The sequence below is a fragment of the Mobula birostris genome, chromosome 8 (assembly GCF_030028105.1).
Source record: "Mobula birostris isolate sMobBir1 chromosome 8, sMobBir1.hap1, whole genome shotgun sequence".
Classification (NCBI taxonomy): Eukaryota; Metazoa; Chordata; class Chondrichthyes; order Myliobatiformes; family Myliobatidae; genus Mobula; species Mobula birostris.
This window is the reverse complement of record NC_092377.1, coordinates 29,124,676-29,146,014: the sequence shown is the minus strand read 5'-3', so window position 1 is coordinate 29,146,014 and position 21,339 is coordinate 29,124,676. Positions and strand designations below refer to the sequence as shown.

Here is a 21,339-nt window from a genome sequence, read left to right as displayed (position 1 = left end):
ACACATTTTTTTTACAAGAAAACACAATAGGAACAAAATTAAACTCAGTGCATTTTAGTAAATTTTCTGATTTAGGGATGCAAGAAAAATGCAATCTATCTGATAAGAGTTTTATTCTCAGAACTGGACCGTCTGAAGCATTTTCAAGTTACACGGCAATTAGTTTCCACCTTCAGTTCCTTTATCTTTTATTGTCTAAGGATACAAACTAAATCACACAAATTCTTATTTATATTTAAAATGCTGTAAATAATGAGCAATTGAAAGCCAAGCATTGGGAGATTCTGAGTAAAAAAATGCTAATCCAGCACAAGGTTTCTGGAACAAATTATCGTCACAACCATTGAAGCAGATAACATAAATGAGAAACCTCTGGGAAGTAAATAATGAATATATTTGTACTTGATGTTGGTCAGCTTAGCCTCTTTTCAGCTCTTTGCGATAAACTAGCAGTAGAAGTACAAACACAAGAGATTTTGCAGATGCTGGAAATCTTGAGCAACACACGCAAAAAGCTGGAGGAACTCAGCAAGTCAGGTCGGATTTATGGAGAGGGATAAACAGTCGGTGTTATGGGCCAGGTCCTGATGAAGCTTCTTGGCCCAAAATACCAACTACTTATTTCTCTTTACAGATGCTGCCTGACTTGCTCAATTCCTTCAGTATTTTGCATGTTACAGTGGAAGTACAATCCTACACCAATTTTCCCTTTCTCCTAATGATTAAATGTTTTGTCATAGTTTAACTAAAGCCATTAATGACTCTTCTTCAGAAGAAAGTGGTGTTAAAGTGTCAACAGAGATTCAGACTTACATCTGGGGTCATGTAGTTCAGGGCACAATGCACTAACGTGTCATGTCTATTGTAATTGATCACTGAGAGAGGGATAGATTCCAAGCCATAGAGCAGATATTAGCTCAGAGCTGATTAGTTACAGGGTCCACATGATTAATTTAAGTCACCTTAAATAATAGTTACAAGCTGCATTTGGAGTAACCATGGTGCAATGATATTATTTAAACTGGGATTTGTAACGTATATGACATAACAACAATAATACCGTGGGGAGGTTTGCGGAGAACCTGTGACATTCCAAATTAATCATGAGTTGGTGAAATGAGATAATAATGAGCCAGTAATCTATGTTAGGTAATTATAAAGATAACAGTAAGATCGGGGGCTAAAACATTTTGATCAATACAAATAAAGGAGTTTCACAATGTGATTCGTTTGCAAAGTCCCATGACACAGGAACACTACAATTCTTTAGATAACAAGTGAAATGTTTCTTAAGCTTAATGTGAGGCTGACAAAAGCAAAAATTATAGAGAAAATAGCATAGGCAGACAATAACAATAGAAAACTATTCTTACATACTTACATACTCATTAATTTTTCAGCAAAAATTATGGATATGGAGAATAAATGATGTCAGATTGAATAATTCCTTCCATGATTAAATAGATCACCTGCTCAGCATTCTCATTAAAAAAGAAATTCAAATTTTCTAGAATTAGTGCCTGATTTCAGTCACAAGAGAAACTCTGTTTATTTTCAGATAAAATTCAAAATATTAAAGCATTATTATATGTATATTTGTTTTATAAAACACAGAGAAAAACTAGCGAAGTGTAAATAGAAATCTGATTTTGTGTGCTTATTTTTCAGCAATGTATTATCCATGACTGAATGGCATGGATAAGTGAAAGATGGATGGAAGTGCCATCTCTCTTTGCCTTGCAGTAATCTTCTTGAATTAAAAAAGAAGTGCTTGACCTTTTCTGTTACTTCAAGGATAACTCCCCAGAGATTCCAGTGCTCTGAGCAGAGGAGAATATTTCAGTGCTGAAAACACAGGCAGAAATTCCCTATTGGATAAAATATTGCTTTTGGCAAAATACAGGATATAGACTCAGATGAAGTGGTGTTGAAATGTGCACAGTGCGCAAAAACAAGGAAACTTGTGAAATCTTTTGACCAAAAAAATCTACTGAAGGAGGCTACTCACCCGCAGCACCTGATCTGCCATTCACTCCAGGAACAGAAGAATCAGTTTCCAACATCTCTTCTGGGAAACTGGAATCCTTACTCAGATAGGCTTTGCCGCCTCCACCTGCTGCTATCACTAGTGGGACTGGTTTCCCCTTGTCCATCTGGAACATTTCAGAGACCAAGTACAATGTTAAGTATGATAAAAGGAAATTAAATTAAATTAATTTTTGGCATCTGGAAAGTTTTCTCTAGTTCAAAGTCTGAATTAGGAAGTTACCAATGCCTGCAGAAGTGAAAATTTGTTTTTAAAATGAAAAAAAACCCACTATTTTAATAACTTGGATCTTTTATATATAAACACATTCATGTTACTGAAGGCTGTGTGATAGTAGGCTACCTGCAGATTGGTGAAAGTAAATACTGCCACCCTGTATTTATGGTCCCTGAACTGATCCGATAACCTTACAGTTATGCCTCTCGTATTAACCATTTCTGCCCTGAGAAAAAGTCTCTGGCTGTCCATTCTATCTATGCTTCTTATCATCTTGACACTTCTACCAAGTCACCTCTTCAAAGAGAAAAGCCCTAGCTCACTCAACCTATTCTCTTAAGACATGCCCACTAAGCCAGGCAATATTCTGGTAAACCTCCTCTGCACCCTTTCTAAAACTTCCCCAAACTTCCTATAATGAAGTAACCAGGACTGAACACAATATTCCAAATATGGTTTAACCGGAGTTTTATAGAACTGCAACATTACCTCGTGCTTCTTGAACTCAATCCCCCAACTAATGAAGGCCAACGTACTCAGGATATTTCAAAGCACTTGACGGTCAATGATATTCTTCTTCAATATGGTGTAGCAGTAGTTAATTAGGTCATCAAACCAAATAAAAACATTACTGAACAAATCCCAAACACGCAAACAAATCTGTTCTAGAGGACATGAGATTTTATGAATTATAAAAATTAAATAAGAATTTTACTTTTAACGGAAATGCAGTTCACTAAGCATTAATTTGCTAGAGTGTTTAGAGTGAGGGTTATAAATTCAGTGACACAGTTGGCTCCACAATACTAATCTATTCTTGCTGTTGTTATGGTTGAACATAAAAAATAATATTACTTATATTATAAAGTGCTGATTAGACTTAATTTGAAAAGTTCTGGCCAGTTTTGATATTCCTTCTTGAGAAAATTACACTTGACTTGAAGTATATTTTGTGATGATTCACAGAAATAAGTATAAACTATACCAAGAAACAGACAGAAGTGAACAGGAAAGGTAAGGCTAAACACTTTGAGATGTTCACAGCAACAAATGGATCCCACTATTCAGTAAGGTAGGGGAATTCACAACAAAGCAACATTGGCTTCACCTTATTAACAATCAACTCAGAATAAATTTTCTACACAAAGTAATGAAGATATGAAACAATTGTCCAGAAGGTCACAAATATAAAATTAATGGAATTGCATGAAAGGACTCAATTAGTTATAAGATTAAGGCACCTTTAATTGTACCACAGAATAATAAAGTGAGTAATTCAAAACTCTGCCAATTCTTTCGGTGCAATGTGAGCAGTCACTGTGACAAATCTTTCACTGGCCTTTGGCCAAACTCTTCTCTTCTAACAGGGGTTTCACTCCAGTCAAGAGCAGTTAAAGTCAATCTCCAGAAAATGCACCCTTTGCTTAATGTAGAGGTGTATGGATGAAGAAGTTGGTTCTAGCATGCCTAGAGGAAATAAGTGGTTAGATGATGAAATTTTAAAGTCAGGTATAAACTGAGGAAAGATGCTGAAAAAGTCGTTCATGCAGACAAATAAAAGGATGCAACTGGATTTTGACTGTAGTATTCTTCGGTGAATCCCAGTAGTGTAGCGGTCAACAAGACATACAAGTCAGCACGTACAGTACTTAGACACGTATATAGCGAGGGTGCTGAAGACTTGCTCAGTGCTGTATGGTCAATGTGGAGTGGAGAGCATGTTTGTAAAGCTGGGGGGAGCAAAGGATGTTGGGAATGATGAGGGTGCGGGACAGGTGGCAGAGGAGAAGTGCCAGGGGCAGGGGGGGGCGGGGTTTGGGGGGAGGTAGGTGGCGTGGCTTCAAACATACCCAGTCTTGAGACACCTGGCAAGGTTATTTGACTCCAAACAATGGATTTATTGATCGTTACAGAATGTGTCTCTGACACTTCCTCCTCCCTCCCCTCTCCCTTCCCCATTTCCCAACCTTGATCCAGAGGAACAAGAAAGTTGCTATAGGTATGATTTTGTATTCTAAAATACGGAGGGGTGAAGTCAAACTTTGCAACTTGCTGGAGCGCAGCGGACAGGGTTTACCCACCTCCCCCCAGTATTGCAACCACATTCCTCTGGAGTGATCACCGGATGTTCAAAAGCATTTAGGATTGAAGAATGCATGATACTTCAAGTTAAAGGGAATCACCACAAGGATTACCACTATGGGGAAAGGTTCATTTAGTTAATCACTGGAGTGATTATGTATGGAGTTAAGTGAGTTAAAGTCACAGCTAAGAGGTGAAACTGTGCTACTGTGTTAAGGCTACAGAGCACATATTAATGCACATATTTTGTAGCATTCCCTATCATGTAATCTTTGGTATATTTCTGTAATAATTTATGTCACATTATTTACTGTAACCATATGTTATTTGTGATGTATGCTCAGTCTCAGTAAACTTTTAAAGAGTTCCATGTTGAACTCTAAGTCTTGATTAGTTTTACACTACCATAATGAGTTCAGGCTCAATTCAGAGAATAGATGGGGCACAAGACAGCCAGCAACACAGTGAGGGGCTTTATTGGAATAAGTACTGTGGAACAGTCCCTGAGCTCACGAGCTGTCAAAGCTCAGAATCAGCTGAGACCTCCTAAAAAATGTTAAATCCAGTAAAGAACAGTATAACACACACTTTTAAAAACTACTTCAGAACAGACTTAAACTAATTATGTGCTCCACCTATCTCTTTAATGGGAACTGATTTCTTCCATTTCGTTGAATGGAGTGCTGACCTTGTTTTCCATTCAACCTTGCACAGGTTCAAGCAAGCAGATGTCCCACCCTGAGAGATGGGAAGCCTGTGGACGGCTGTGATGCTCAATTGCAATTACAAGATTGTGCAGCAGAGGAATGGCTGTCAGTTTGGAGGAAGATGTCGCCACCATCTTAACTAGAACCACAGAACACTACAGCACAGAAAACAGGCCATTCGGCCCTTTTAGTCTGTGCCGAAACTTTATACTGGGAACGTTGCTCCTTATAATATTGTGACTCGAGCATAATGAGGGAAAAGAGGTGCAAAGAAGAATGATGGGACCTGCAGATATTGAAGGGTGGGGGAATGAAGCATAGAGGAAGGTGTAGGAGGTCTAATATAATGCATCTTTCACAATGGAATGTTGTTCCTGAAATCAAATGAGGAATTTCATATCGAGTGACTGTTCTTCACTAGGGCCACTATACCAGCGCTTGACTGCATACACAACACTCACAACCCCTATCATACACCATTGCATTGCAATACCTTTGGACCATTTGTGGTTCAATCTAATTAACTAATCCAGAGTTGCAACAAATATCTTTGTTACTTGTAAGTTAATAACTTTCTCAAAGAAGAAAAGGCTATGGACATGACAAGATTCTAAAGTTTTCGATGGATCTTTCTTGGATCAACACTTTGCACCATGTGAAAACTCCAGAATGTTTTTCAGAGGGGCAACTCCCTGAGCATGTCGTTATTACATCCTTAACCTCCCTTCCAATCATGTATGACTAATTACATGGGCACAAGTGACGTCTTCTGGTGACATGCTTTGGAACAGGTAGACAGCAAACATCCCTTAAGGGGGTGACAAATTCAATCCGTGACATTGACTAGCATTTTGATTGCTATAACTAAGAGTGATCACAATGGGCAAGAAATTGTCCTGTTAAGTGCTGCCTCTGAAGAAGCAGATAACTGCAAGAATCCGATTGAAGCTTCCGAATCGGCAAGCTGCCATGAAGCAGTGTGAGCACTGCTGTCTCACGATCAGCTGGGTTATGGCTTCTGATCACTCTGCCCATTCTGTAACAATTTCTGTCAATTTTTCCCAGAGGTTAAAACATCATTTTTATTTACAGAGTCATTTCCGCATTTATCCCAGCACAGTTCATTAGCGAATCAATGCCTATTCGTCGGGTGCCCAAGCCATTTAGTCCTAGTGCAAACACCTCAGCTGATTCATTTTGGTATATTTCTATTTGGCGTATTGTTTTATTTCAACAGCTTTTACTTATAATTATTGCCCCTCTGTTATTTGTTGGAAATTATTTTTCCGAGATACGCTAAGACCAAATAGATTCTTTAAAATACAGGGAAATAGTGATGACCATAAACTAAATTAAATTGTTTATAATTTTCTATTACTCAAGGAAGTAATGACATTTATAGTCACTATACAAATATTTGCAGCTTTACTACTGTTGCTTGTGTTTATTGTTTAATAAATTTATTGGGCAAAACTGAATTGCTGCCCTGTAATCTGCTTCAGGAATGCTCTTTCCAACTCTTGTTTTCCCTCTCTACCATCATCCACTTTATGAATGGCGATGACATTGAAGCTGTTGAAGTCTTTGAGTGCACTAGATTTTTATTCTATTGACTTAATTTGATATAATAATAACTGTGTTTTTGTCCTTTCTCATTCTTTGTAACTTCTTTCATTCCGTCTTTTCAAATGTTCAATTGAGAGTGAGAACTTAGATCTCCTATTGTATTATTCCTTGTTGAACAGTGCTCAGAAATTTATCCAGGAATGGTAGCATTCAGCCTGCTCTATTATAGCTAAAGCTCATTCAATTTTTTTCCAAAATCCAATTTCAAATCAATGAAAGCTGTATGAAGTACACTGACATTACGACATAGCTTAAGTTCCATTGCATTCCCTGCTATTGATTTCCCTTCTCGTTTGACTTTAAAGATTAAAGATTAGCTTTATTTGTCACATATACATCAAAACATCAAAGCATACAGTGAAATGCATTGTTTGTGTCAAATTAAGTCAGCGTGGATTGTGCTGGTTAGCCCGCAAGTGTCTGCATGTTTCTGGTACCAACGATGCATGCCAACAGCTCAGCAACTCTAACTGTACATCTTTGGAATGCGGGAGGAAACCAGAATACAAAGAGGAAACCCACATGGTCACAGAGAGGACGTACGAACACCTTACAAACAGCCGATGGAATTGACCCCCAATCGTACAGCTGGCATTGTGCTAACCACAACACTACCGTAACGCCTGGCTTTGAGTTCTGCTGATCAAACTTTTCGATGTTCCTTTCTGCACAGAGTATGAATTTATGTATTTGGTAACACATAACAGTAAGAATAGGAACACTTGCTGATCTTGACCATGCTGAACTCCCCGAACTTCCTGAAAATTTAGCGAGTTAGACATGCTGCAGGCATAGAGGGGGGGATAAAAGAGATTGGACAACTACCAGGAAGGGCAAGAAGTGCAGACAGGCATGGCAGGAGTTCCCTAAATTTATTCCCCTTTCAAACCAATATATTGTTGTGGATTCATTTAGGGGAGGATAGCTTCTGAGGAAAGCAAAGGCAGGGGAGGGGAAAGTCTGTAAGTCCTCAAAAACAGGCAACAAATGATAATGACGGGGCGATTCACTAGTGAGGGGAACAGACAGGTATTTTGTTTCTGAGAGTGAGACTCTGAAATGGTGAGACTCCGGAATGGTTTGTTACCATCTTGGTGCCAGAGTCTAGGAGACTTAAACTGAACACAGAACATTATGAAGTGGGAGGGAGAACAGCCATTGGTCCTAATGACATAGGTAGAAGAGGGGGTGTTGGAAGTCTTGAGGGACATTAAGGTGGCTAAATTCCAGGGCTTGAGCAAATGTATATTAGGGCATTGTGGGGAAACTAAAGAAGAAATTGCCATAAGACCACAAGACAAAGGAGCAGAAGTCGGCCATTCGGCCCATTGAGTCTACTCCGCCATTTTATCATGAGCTGATCCATTCTCCCATTTAGTCCCACTCCACGCCTTTTCATGACCATTACTGTGGCCACGGTGGAAAATTTTGAACCTTTCTTGACCATGGGTGAGATAGACCAATCACATTATCACAGGCAGCAAAACAGGAACAGAAACATCAACTTTTAAATAGCTTTTTAAACATTAGACAGGGAATTAAAAAATGGAAATATGAAATGTCATTACAGTAGAAGCTGAAAATTATAAATAAACTCCTTTGATTGATTTTGCTTCATGCAACTAAATGGAAAAAAAACCTCTGTGCATTTAAAGGTTAAATCTATATTGGTTCCAGTGATTTCCCTTGGCTTTCAGTGGTGCTAGTTCTAGGCAGGGTAACCAGCAAGGGTCTGCTGTATCATGATAGAAACTATTATTATTTCTGCATTTCATAATAAAATATAGAAATCTTCAGATTGCAGACAATAGCATGGAGTAATAACAATGAATACTGGAAGCCATCTTGTTTATTTAATCACTTAATTAACTGAATTATTCATGCGTTTTCATCCATAAGTCTTTTAGGTTGGGCATTTTGTTTTTACCATGGCATTCTATAATCGTGGTGTCACAAAACTATTTCCATTATTCACTTTGATTTAATTTGTTGACCACTATGGACCACCTCCTTTAGGTGTCTTCACCCTTTCTGTGCCTCAGACATTGCTTGCAATGTAAGTGCATCTTTGCATTCTCCTTACTCTCTTTTTCTCTTTTATTCAGCAAGAGATTTTAAACTTCTTGCACTTAAATCCAGCATTCCAATGAAATACTGGAGATTATATTAATGTTTTCATGCATATAAACTGACAGAAAAAGACCAAATGAAATCTCCTCAAATAGCTTAAGATGGAAGAGTGATCTAAAAATGTCAATAAAAATTTAGCAATCAAATGCATTATTCCGAAACAAGAAAAATCAGATTTATAAAGGTTACAAGGGCTTAAGAATTCCATTAAGCAAGGTCATCAGAGATTGATAGACCCATCCTACTCTAATCGGAAACGAAATAGGCAGGCGCTTAATATTTTAGTTAAGAATAACCTTTGCATTATGTTATATGATAATGTAGCTTTGATGTTAAATTAATCCCGGAGGGTTAACTTTAGTAGCATTCAAGCGACTAATGATGTGAATTAGGTTTATTATCTAGATGGATGCAGAACAGAAATACATACTTGCACTGTACCATGCTAATTTAGCCAAAAAAGGTATGATGGGGTGGAAAGGTTGCAGGAAATAGCCTTGTCCAGACTATAATGGAGATTATTCATTCACTTAGTACTTCAGGCCTAGGTAAATGAGAACTGAATTGTTTTTGTGTTCATACAGTACAAAATGGAAGAAGTATAACACTTTTGATAAGCACCTCAATTCTTCTTAAGGGGCTGAGGAAGAGAAAGAGGTCAAGGGCTTTGCTTGTCCTTTCTCAGGCTGAATGAGAGTCTATGCACTGGTTCACCAGAGTCAGTGGCAGTCACTTATTGCCAAACTAAGTTAAAGTGTGCAACAGTACTAAGATATAAAGTGGTTAATGTTATCCTTTACATTTGACAAAGGGCAGTAGGAGTTGGGTAAATCTCATCACAAAATGAGTATTCTGCTTAACCTTTTACTTCATCTAAGGTAGTCCAGTTCTTTACTTACTGGTAGATGAGAGCATAAAATCATACAAGAACGGAATATTGGGGAAGGTAATTTGAGATAGTCCTTGGGTTGGAAATTTCAACAACCTATTTAAGTAATCCCTCTGTTTTGCCATAAAAATATTTCCGCATGTCTCTTCAGTTCTGTTTTCAATTAGCTTACTGTTTGGCCATGAACCTTTCCGCCTATTAAAACTACTCCTCTTTATTTGCTTCATAAAGGACATTTATAACGCTGAACATCTCTCCTCTTTGTTTCTTGGATCCAACAACAAATTACCAACCTCTCTAGTTCCTTCAAATAAATAATGTTTATATTTTACTGTGGTCTTTCAATCCTGGTGCCTATAATGCAAGTTGATGCACCTAAATGGTGGTGCATTGGTTCTCCAGTTGATGCTACTTGAAAAAGACTGAGCGCAGTTTTTGCTGATAATGTTGAGGACTCATAGTATTTATTGATATGTTTTTACAAATGATCCCACTACTTTCAAAGTCTGTATACCCCCAGGTCTCCTGATTCCTAACTGATTTGTTTTGCCTTTCTCCTTTAAGCTGAACCTGCTGCAAGTCTTTAATTTTTTATTGGTATATTTACATTTTCCTGATTCCTGAATAAACCTAATGATATTTGCACTACCATGCTAATTTTGCCTAAAGAAATATGATGGGGTGGGAAGATTGCAAGAAATAGCCTAGTCCACTTTTCTTTGGAAGTGGATGTCAATAATAAAGCCAGAATATGTATTCAGTACAAACCAGACTTGAAAAGAGATGTTAGTGAACAGATGGAGTTTTTGGATGATCTGTCATTTTCCTTCATGTTTCTCCTATTTTATTTACCAATCGTCTCATCCAGTCGCAACTAAAATTGCTGCATCTTGTTAAATTCATCAAAATTGTGTTCGCTTACATCTTCACAGTAACTGTTTCTTTTATGGTTAATAGATTTTCTTTTAAAGTTCCGTTTCATTGAATTACTTGAATATAAATTCTGCAAGTGTCGTGGTGAGATTTGAACTCTTATCTTTGAAGCAACACTCCAGTCATCAGGACAGAAATTCCAAATCAAATATCATAGTGTGCTACCAACCTCGACAGTGCTCAGTACATTTCCAGTTCCCAGGTTATCAGCAAACGTTGAAATTTAGCACCTGTATATCCAAATTCAAATAAACAGTATATAGTATATCAAAAGCAGCAATGATAATATGGCTGAATGCCTAGCAACTTACTGTAGACTTCACTGCACTTAGAAAAGTTCATACCATGGTGCTATTGTCTCCTTGACCCCATGGGTTTTAATTTTGCTTGCAATGTGCCAGATCACAGAATCCAATTTAAGCTGCATTATGGATGATGTTAAAAGCAAAATACCTTTTTTAAGCAACTGAAAATTTCATCTCTATTAGTGATGCACAATGATGACATTTCTTTTGTTGCTTTGTGTCACTATGACAATGCAACTCGGGGTTAGATGTTTTTAGTCCACAAGACCGTAAAACATAGGAGCAGAATTAGGCCATTCAGCCCTTCAAGACTGCTCTGCCATTCCTTTGTGGCTGATCCCGGATCCCATTCAACCCCATACACCTGCCTTCTCGCCATATCCTTTGATGCCCTGACCGATCAGGAAATGATCAATCTCCGTTTTAAATATACCCATGGACTTGGCCTCCACCGCAGTCTGTGGCAGAGTATTCCACAGATTTACTACTCTCTGGCTAAAAAAATTCTTCCTTACCTCTCTTCAAAAGGGTCATATCTCAAATTTGAGGTTGTGCCTTCTAGTTCTGGATACCCCCACCATAGGAAACACCCTCTCCACATCCACCCTATCTAGTCCTTTCAACATTCACTAGGTTTCAATGAGATACCCCCGCATTCTTCTAAATTCCAGTGAGTACAGGCACAAAGCTGCCAAATGCTCCTCATATGTTAACCCCTTCATTCCCGGAATCATCCTCGTGACCCTCCTCTGGACTCTCTCCAATGACAGCATATTCTTTCTGAGATATGGGGCTCAAACTGTAGACAATACTCCAAGTGCAGCCTGACTAATGTCTTATCAAGGTTCAGCATTATCTTCTTGCTTTTATATTCTATTCCCTTGAAATAAATTTCCCTTAACTGGATGAGATGATTGGTCTGTAGAATGTTTACAGACTCAACCTGTCAATTAAACTTCTGGTGGTCTTGCACGAGGACTCCTAAGTTCCTCTGCACCTCTGATGTTAGAGCCTTCTCCCCAATTAGATAATAGTCTGCACTATTATTCCTTTTACCAAAATGCATTATCATACATTTCTCAACACTGTATTCCATCTGCTACGTTTTTGTCCATTCTTCCAATCTGTCTAAGTCCTGCTGCAATTAAGTTGCTTCCTTAGCACTACCTACGCCACCACCTATCTTCGTATCATCCGTAAACTTTGCCACAAAGCCATCAATTTCATTACCTTAATCATTGACAATCAATGTGAAAAGCAGTGGTCCCAATACTGACCCCTGAGGATCACCACTAGTCACTAGCAGCCAACCAGAAAAGGCCCCCTTTATTTCCATTCGCTGCCTCCTGCCTGTCAGCCGTTCTTTTATCCATGCCAGTATATTTCCTGTAACGCCATAGAGTTTTATCTTGTTAAGCAGCCTCATTTGTGGCAGCTTATCAAACTCCTTCTGAAGATCCAAATAAATAACATCCACTGCCTCTCCTTTGTCCACCCTTCTTGTTACTTCTTCAAAGAAATCTAACAGATTTGTCAGGCAAGATTTCTCCTTTACAGAAACCACGCTGACTTTGACTTATTTTATCATTAGTCTCCATGTACCTTGAAGCCTCATCCTTAATAGTAGACTCCAATACTTTCCCAGCCACCGAGGTTAGGCTAACTGGCCTATAATTGCCTTTCTTTTGCCTTCCTCCCTTCTTAAAGAGTGGAGTGATATTTGTAATCTTCCAATCCTCCGGGACCATGCCAGTATCAAGTGATTCTTGGAAGTTCATGACTAATGCATCCATTATCTCTTCAGCAACCTCTCTCAGGACTCTGGGATGTAGTCTATCTGGTCCAGATGGCTTATCCACCTTAAGACTTTTGAGTTTGCCTAGCACTTTTTCCTTTGTAATAGCAATGGCACTCACTCCTGCTCCCTGACACTCGCAGATCTCTGGCACACCGCTAGTGTCTTCCATAATGAAGACAGAAGCAAAGTACCCATTAAGTTCATCTGCCAATTTTTTTGCTCCCCAATACTACCTCACCAGCATCATTTCCCAGTGGTCCAATATCGACTCTCACCTCCTTTTTACTTCTTATATAACTGGAAAAACTTTTAGTATCCTGCTTTATATTATAGGCTAGTCTGTCCACATATTTCATCTTTTCCCTTCTTATAACTGTTTTAGTTGCCTTTTCTTGGATTTTAAAAGCTTCCCAATCATCCAACTTCTCACTCACTTTTGCTACCTTATATGCCTTTTTCTTCACTTTTATGCAGGCTTTAACTTCCTTTGTCAGCCATAGTTGCCTACCTTTGCCATTTGAGAACTTATTCCTCTGTGGGACATATCTATCCTGTGCCTTGTGAACTATTCCTAAAAAACAGGCATCTCTGCTCTTCCATTATCTCTGCCAATATCCTCCTCCAATCCACCTGTGCAAGCTCCTCCCTCATGTGTCTGTAATCCCTTTATTCCGTTGCGATACTGATACATGTAACTTACACTTCTCCCTTTCAAATTGCGGTATGAATTCAATCATATTATGATTGATACCTTCTAAGGGTTCCTGTACGTTAAGCTCCCTAATAAGATCTAGGTTATTACACAACACCCAATCCAAGACAGCCTTTCCCCATATATGCTCAAGCACAAGCTGCTCTAAAAACCCATCATGTAGACATTCAGCAAATTCCCTCTCTTGTGATCTAACAAAAACCCGATTTTCCCAATCCCCTCGCATATTGAAGTCCCCGATTACAATTGTGCCATTACCCTTATTACATGCCATTTCAAGCTCCCTTTGAAATCTCATCCCCATATCTTGGCTACTATATATGATTCCCATAATGTTGTTTTCGCCCTTGCAATTTCTTAACTCCACCCACAAAGATTCAGTATTCTCTGACCCTATATCACCTCTTTCTAAAGATGTAATTCCATCTCTTACCAGCAGAGCCTCACCACCACCTATGCTTTTCTGCCTGTTCTTTCGATACAAAGTATATCCTTAGGCTCCCGCCCATGGCCTCCTTTCAGCCAGCACTCAGTGGTGCCTGAACAATCTCTAATTGTCCCACAAGTTCGCCCACCTTATTCCGAATGCTACGCACATTTAAATACAGCACTTTCAGTCTTGTGTTCTTCGTCCTTTTGAATTTTGCCTCTGTGGTACAATTTAACTTTTTGCTCTATTTGCCTTTTTACCCAGTCATTGGCTTGTCCTTCCTTACGTTCATATTACACCCATCATCTACTGATAGGGATGGCTAGTCATGATAGGGACGGATGTGACAGAGGTGGGGGAATTGCATTACTGATCAGGGAAAATGTCACAGTTACAGTCTAAAATGATGAACTGGAGGGTTTGTTGATGGAGATCAAAAATAAGAGAAGTACAATTACTTTGTAGGAAGAGGTGCAGTCGACATTTCAGGCCGAGACCCTTCGTCAGGACTAACTGAAGGAAGAGTGAGTAAGGGATTTGAAAGTTGGAGGGGGAGGGGGAGATCCAAAATGATAGGAGAAGACAGTAGGGGGAGGGATGGAGCCAAGAGCTGGACAGGTGATAGGCAAAAGGGGATACGAGAGGATCATGGGACAGGAGGTCCGGGAAGAAAGACAAGGAGGTGGGGGGGGACCCAGAGGATGGGCAAGGGGTATATTCAGAGGGACAGAGGGAGAAAAAGGAGAGTGAGAGAAAGAATGTGTGTATAAAAATAAGTAACAGATGGGGTACGAGGGGGAGGTGGGGCATTATTTTTATACACACATTCTTTCTCTCACTCTCCTTTTTCTCCCTCTGTCCCTCTGAATATACCCCTTGCCCATCCTCTGGGTCCCCCCCTCCACCTCCTTGTCTTTCTTCCCAGACGTCCTGTCCCATGATCCTCTCGTATCCCTTTTGCCTATCACCTGTCCAGCTCTTGGCTCCATCCCTCCCCCTCCTGTCTTCTCCTATCATTTTGGATCTCCCCCTCCCCCTCCAACTTTCAAATCCCTTACTCACTCTTCCTTCAGTTAGTCCTGACGAAGGGTCTCGGCCTGAAACGTCGACTGCACCTCTTCCTACAGATGCTGCCTGGCCTGCTGCGTTCACCAGCAACTTTGATGTGTGTTGCTTGAATTTCCAGCACCTGCAGAATTCCTGTTGTTTGAGTACAATTACTTTGATGGGATTATTCGTTGCCACAGGCGGTTGTGGAGGCCAAGTCTTTAAGGCAGAGCTTGAAACATTCTTGATTAGTCAGGGCATGAAGGGATACAGGGAGAAGGCAGAAGACTGAGGCTGAGAGGGAAAATGGATCAGCCATATGAAATGATGGAGCAGGCTCGATGAGCTAAGTGGCATAATTCTGCTCCTATATCTTACGGTCATATGGTCTCATTATATTAAACTTCCCAACAGTCAAGTGAAGATGGATGAAATGGTATGTAGACAGATCCTGGAGAGATGTAAAAACAAACGGCTGTTTTGGTGGGTGAGTTTAATTTCACCACTCTTGACTGGGACTTCCTTTGTGCCACAGGTTTACATCTTGTATTTGGAATTGAACCTGGCCAGGTGATGAGCATTTCAGTGGGAGAGCGCTTTAGGAACAATAATCATAACTGAAGCTTTAAGGTAGTTATGGATAAGAATAAGACTAGACCTTAAAGTAAGTGCTAAATTAGGGCTAGGTTAATTACAAAAGTATGAGACAGCAGTTGGGGAGAGTAGATTGGAAGAAGCTGCCATTATGTAAGTCCACGTCTCACGTATGAGACTTGTTAAAAGGACAGCTGGATAGAATGCTGTGAGAAAGAAAGAAACGGATGCAGAGTTTGGAAATCTCGGATGATGAGAGATGTTACAAATTCAGCGAAAAGGAAATAAGAAGCATATCTATGCTGAAATTTGGCAGGGCCTTTGAAGCATGTGAAGGAAGAAGGAAAACACGAGGAAATCTGCAAATGCTGGAATTTCAAGCAACACACACTAAAAATGTTGGTGAACGCAGCAGGCCAGGCAGCATCTATAGGAAGAGGTACACTCGACGTACCTCTTCCTATAGATGCTGCCTGGCCTGCTGTGTTCACCAGCATTTTTGTGTGTGTGTTGAAAGGAAGAAGGAAAGAGCTTAAAAAGAATGCGGGAGGGGTAAAAGATGCAATTATCTATTTCTGGCTATTAGGATTAAGGAAAATGGCAAGGCATTTTATACATGCATTAAAAACAAGAGCGTAGGACATCTCAGTGACAAGGAGGGAATTTATGCCTACAGTCAAAGGAAGTGGGCAAGGTGCTAAATTAATACTTCACATTGATATTCACCAGGGAGAAGGATGTGGAGGGTAGTGAGACCAGGGAGGAGTATAATGATAGTCTTGGTCATATTATTATCAAGAAGGATGAGGCACTGGATCTCTTGGAGTATATTAGGGCCATTTTTTCCACTCTGGCTCTCTACCAGCACAACTCACCTGTACTATTTCAGCCACTTCTTGCAATCTCACACACTTTTGTTTATCATATATTTATCCAATGCCTTCTTCAATACCACAATTCAACCTGTCACCAACTATATCTGCAAGCAGTGCATTGCAGATTCTAACCACCAGCTGTGGCAAAAAATATAATGGATAAACCTCAATCCCTTCCTCACCCCTATCTCCATACCAAAATAAGAAAAGCCTTGGTCCACTCCCTCTCAGGGAAATCCCAACCTTTCCCCATAGTCCATTGACCCACATCCCTACCTCTTGCCCCACACCAGTAATGAAGATATCTTAATCCCTTTCCTACAGCTCTTCCTCACCCACCCCAAATTGTACTGGGGAACTATACACATTCCCTTCGGGCATGCTCTCTCTCCACACGCATATCATGTGTTACAATGAAGAAAGTGTCAGTCAATCCCTTTGATAAGGAACTCCTCACCCACACTACCCACATTGCCACGGACCTGATTGATCTTAGGAAGTAAGGACCAGGCAAAATCTATAAAATCCATAATGTCTGGTCTCCTGCTACCTTGTCCCCATGCATTGCTGGTCAGTAAGTGCCCTGGAGTGCTGGTGAACTAACATTGATGTATGGTGGTGTTCAGTGACATGCAGCCCAAGGGAATATCTCGAGTTAATCTGAAGTTTGTAATGACTTCATTTAAATCAATTACAATAGCACTTCTTATCAGGGAGAGCACTTCAAGTTTATCTAAAAGGCCTTCTGGAAATTTTCAATCAGGAGTAAAATGCCACAGATCTGACAACATGGACTTGTGCCCGATACACCGATTCCCTAGCACAAGTCTGCTGGTTTTTGCAATCTTTATACAGTATCGCCCCTCATGTTTTCTGATTTCAATGACTGGAAATGCACAATACTATACGCATTGACTCAAAACTATACCCCCAGCAGGACAAAAGCCCCAGTACAACTCAGTAACATTTATGTTATTGATCAATTAAATAGAAGTTTGCAATGAAATAACATTTCTTCCCAAGCTGTTTTGATAAGTACTTTGGATTTTAATGGTTTGCAATTAGATATAAAATTTTATTGATAACATGGAGGACATTGTTATTAAAGGAAAAAATATCGGGCTGGCTGGTGGTGCAATGACATCAGCGCTGGACTCGGGAACGGAGGTTCCCAGGTTCAAACCCAGCTGGGTCCGCTCCCGAGTACGCTTTCCATCCGTGCCGGGTTGAGTGTCGAGATCGCAACTTGACCTCGTAAAATAAAGGGAAAAATACTGCGAAATATCTGTGTGAGGAGTGGTGCACCACACAGTCTCTCTCTCTCTTTCTCGCTCTGCGCCTTGTAAAGGCATGAAAAAAAAAGACATTGTCCCGCCAACATCGCACACGCATGGACGCACACACGCAGGCGCACACGCAGACACCAAAAAAAAAGAAAAAATATCCACGTACTGAACAAAATTTATAGAGTCTTGGTAGAAACACGACTGAACAATATATATTAGGACTTAATACTTACCTTGAAAATAAATGTCGCTCCTCCTCCTCCTCCACCACCTCCAGCCCATTCAGTGACATTACCATTCCTTTTCATCTCCTCTTCTATCACATTATTCTCTCCTAAGCAAACACTCTGGATAATGGGATTTGCCTTTAAAACAAAATATTTTAGATGCAATGTTAAATGTACCAAAGCAACTGGGACAAATGAGTCACTGAAATAAATTTCCAAAGGGTCAGAGAGTTATCCAAGTGGAATTAAGTTAAAAACTAAACTCTGATATTGTCAACCATTTTGCTAAGTTCTGTTGTTGGTTAAAGTGCAACTGAGCAGAAGTACACCAAAAAATACTGGAAGTTTGGTCTTCATCTGTTAACATCTTAACAAACTGATTTCAGAGACTATCTTAGCTTTTAATATACATCAATATTTTCAGTGAGATGAAGATCATAAAACTAGCAGATGCCTGAAATCTAAAATAAAACTAGGAGGGGCTGGCCAGGCTGCAGCTGTGGGAAGAAAAATAGAGTTGACATTTCAGACTGAAGACCGTTTGTCAGAATTGGAAACGAGACAAAAGAAATTAGTTATGCTATTGGTGAGGCAGAAGATGATCTGTTAAAAACAAGAGGGGTTCGGCAGATACTGAAAATCTGTCGCAACATACAAAATCTGGAGGAACTCTGTAGCTGAGGCAGCATCTATGGAGGGGAATAAGCAGTCGAGAATTTCAGGATGAGGCCCTTCATCGGGACTGGAAAGGAAGGGGGCTGAAGCCAAAATAAGAATAAGGAGAGGAGGGGAAAAGAATGCAGGCTGAGAGGAAGTAGGCGAGACGAGGTGAGGAGCAAGGTGGCGGGGGGGGAGGGGGGATGAAGTAAGAAGCTGTGAGGGGCAAATGGAAGAAAGGATGACAGGGTAACCAGAATAGGGAATAGGAAAAGGGAGAAGGAAGTATGAAAGGGCAAAATCAGGGTGAACATAGGGATAAACTGGAATCAGAATCAATTTTATTATCATTTACATACAGGACTGTGAAAAAGTCTTAAGCATATATATCTACAGGTATATCTATCCATCTACACACGTTTGTATCTCGAGGGTGCCTAAGACTTTTGCACAGTACTGGAATAATGCTATGTATTGCATTGAACGACTGCTACAAAAAAAAGACTGAGTGATGAAAAACCTGATCCTGATATGAGTCTCCATTGTGGACTGAGAGTGAGAAGCAGGTAGTGAGAGGGAGGTCAAGTTTGGGAAAAGGGGAAAAGAGAGGAGGGGGAGCAGGAAGCATCAGTGAGACATTCTGTAACGATCAAAAAATTAATTGTTTGGAGTCAAATGACCTTGCCTAGTGTCTCAGGGCTGGGTGTGTCTGCACCCGCACCTTCCCAAGCCCTGGCATTCCTTCTCTATCACACCCCTCCAGCAGCACTCCACCCTCGCCATTCCCAACATCCTTTGCTCCCTCCAGATCTATAAACTCGCTCTCTGATCCACGTTGACGAATAGAATATGGTGCGATAGGCTCAGGCACCCCTCCTATATACTGTGTATGTGTGTCCAAGACTTTTGCACTGCACTGTACGTCATGAAAATTGTTATTTTGCAGCAGCAGTACATTGCAAGATATAAAAATTTACTATAAGTTACAAAATAAATCATACACTAGAGGGTATTTGCAGTCAGTCAATGGGAATAGACAGAGAGTGAAAACATACAATAGAACAAATGAATGCAGAGCAGGAAGACATGACCTGCTGATTAGATCTGGAATGATTTCCACTTCCAGAAAAAAAGAAAAGGGGAATAAAAACAAAGCTGAGCAATTGTCACCGATGGACGGCAGACAGAGACAGAGAAGTCAATACTGAATTCAGAAGGCTGCAATGAAGTCCAGACAATTGATGAGATGTTGCTTCTCAAGCTTGCATTGGGCCTCCATGTAACAGTACATGGGGCCACAGATCAATGGGTCAGAGTGGGAGTGGGATGGAGAATTAAAGTAATGGGCAGTGGGAAACTCAGAGTTGCCCCCGCAGACTGAACACAGGTGCTCTACAAAGACTGTGGTTGGTTTCTACATTGACGAGGAGATGACATTGTGAACAAACGATTGGAAGAAGTGCAAGAGAATTAGTGCTTCATCTCGAAAGACTGTTCAGGTTCCTGGATGGTGCAAAGGGAGGAGATGCTGCATTTTCCATAGTCACAATGGAAAGTGCTGTAAGAAGAGAGAGCGGTTGTTGGGAACGGAACAGTGGACCAGGAAGTCACAAAGGGAATGGCCCTCATAAAATGCCACGAGGAGAGGAGAGAGGAAGATGAATCCACTGGTAGAATTTCTTTAAAGACACAGAAATTACGAAAAATGATTCATTGAATGAAGAAGTTAGAGGTGGTAGAAGATGAGGACCAGCTGTTGTATCCTTGTTGTCATGGAATTGTGGAGAATTAAAGCACAGAATCAGGCCTTTCTGCCCATCCAGTTCATGTCAAACAATTATGCCCATCAACTCACACCTGGACTATAGGCCTTCATACCCTTCCCATCAATGTTCTGTCGTGAAGGAGAGTGAATGAGAGCAGGGGTGAAGCCAAGCATGCTGCAGCTTCAGGTAACTTGATTTCTCTGTTTCAATTGTATGTCTGTGATATTGGTGCAGCTTGTTTGTTTAAATATCTTCTTTTCTTCCCTTTGTAAATGGAGGCCATGCCTAGCCTGACCTGTCAGGCATATCTACATGCCCGGCATCTTGCATCTCCTGTATCCTTTTGTCCATATGCTTTCATCCACTGTACGTTCATGCTCTCTAACTTCTCCCTTTCACTTAATGACAATTAACTTTGTTTATATATAATCACTGTAGTTCACAGTTTTTCCCTTCTCTATTATTTTGTATTGTATCATACAGCTGCTGCAAAGTTAACAAATTTCACAACATATGCCAGTGTTATTAAGCCTGATTCTGACCTGAAACATTATCTCTGTTCCTTTTGCCACAAATGTGCATGACCCGCCGAGTATTTCCAGCAGTTTCATATTTTGTTCTTCTCTGGTAGCATATTACACCATTACTTTAGTTATATCCCAATGTAAACACTGATTTGGAACTTAAGGTTGAATAACTCTTAATAATGTATATGCTCTACATAAATTATGCAGAAAATATGAAATTAAAGTAGAGCTTATATTTAAATTCACAACTCATTCTAGGACAGGAAGAGAGATAGATATATTAGTGGTGTCCTTCATGCTACATGCAATGCTGGATCGTAAGTGTATTCTGTAACCCCTTTATTATCAAGACATAATAAAAATACAGTATTAAATGCAAAAACTTGAAAAGAATGAATCAATACAGAAATCGATATAAAATGTAAAAAGCTGCAGAGTGACATTGTCTTTGCAAAAGGGATCTAAATCACAAGCCTGTGATGAGT

At 40.0% G+C, this 21,339-nt stretch overlaps 1 protein-coding gene across 1 annotated transcript in view; it reads right to left on the bottom strand.

Moving 5' to 3' along the window:
• Positions 1-21,339, bottom strand: part of LOC140202164 (ALK tyrosine kinase receptor-like) — a 328,364-nt gene that overhangs the window by 106,554 nt on the left and 200,471 nt on the right. Inside the window, exons 6-7 of the mRNA XM_072267037.1 lie at positions 17,911-18,042; positions 2,009-2,153 (exon numbers count right to left, since the gene is read on the bottom strand). Of these exons, the coding sequence (XP_072123138.1) occupies positions 2,009-2,153; positions 17,911-18,042 (277 nt within the window). The remainder of the gene's footprint in view (positions 1-2,008; positions 2,154-17,910; positions 18,043-21,339) is intronic.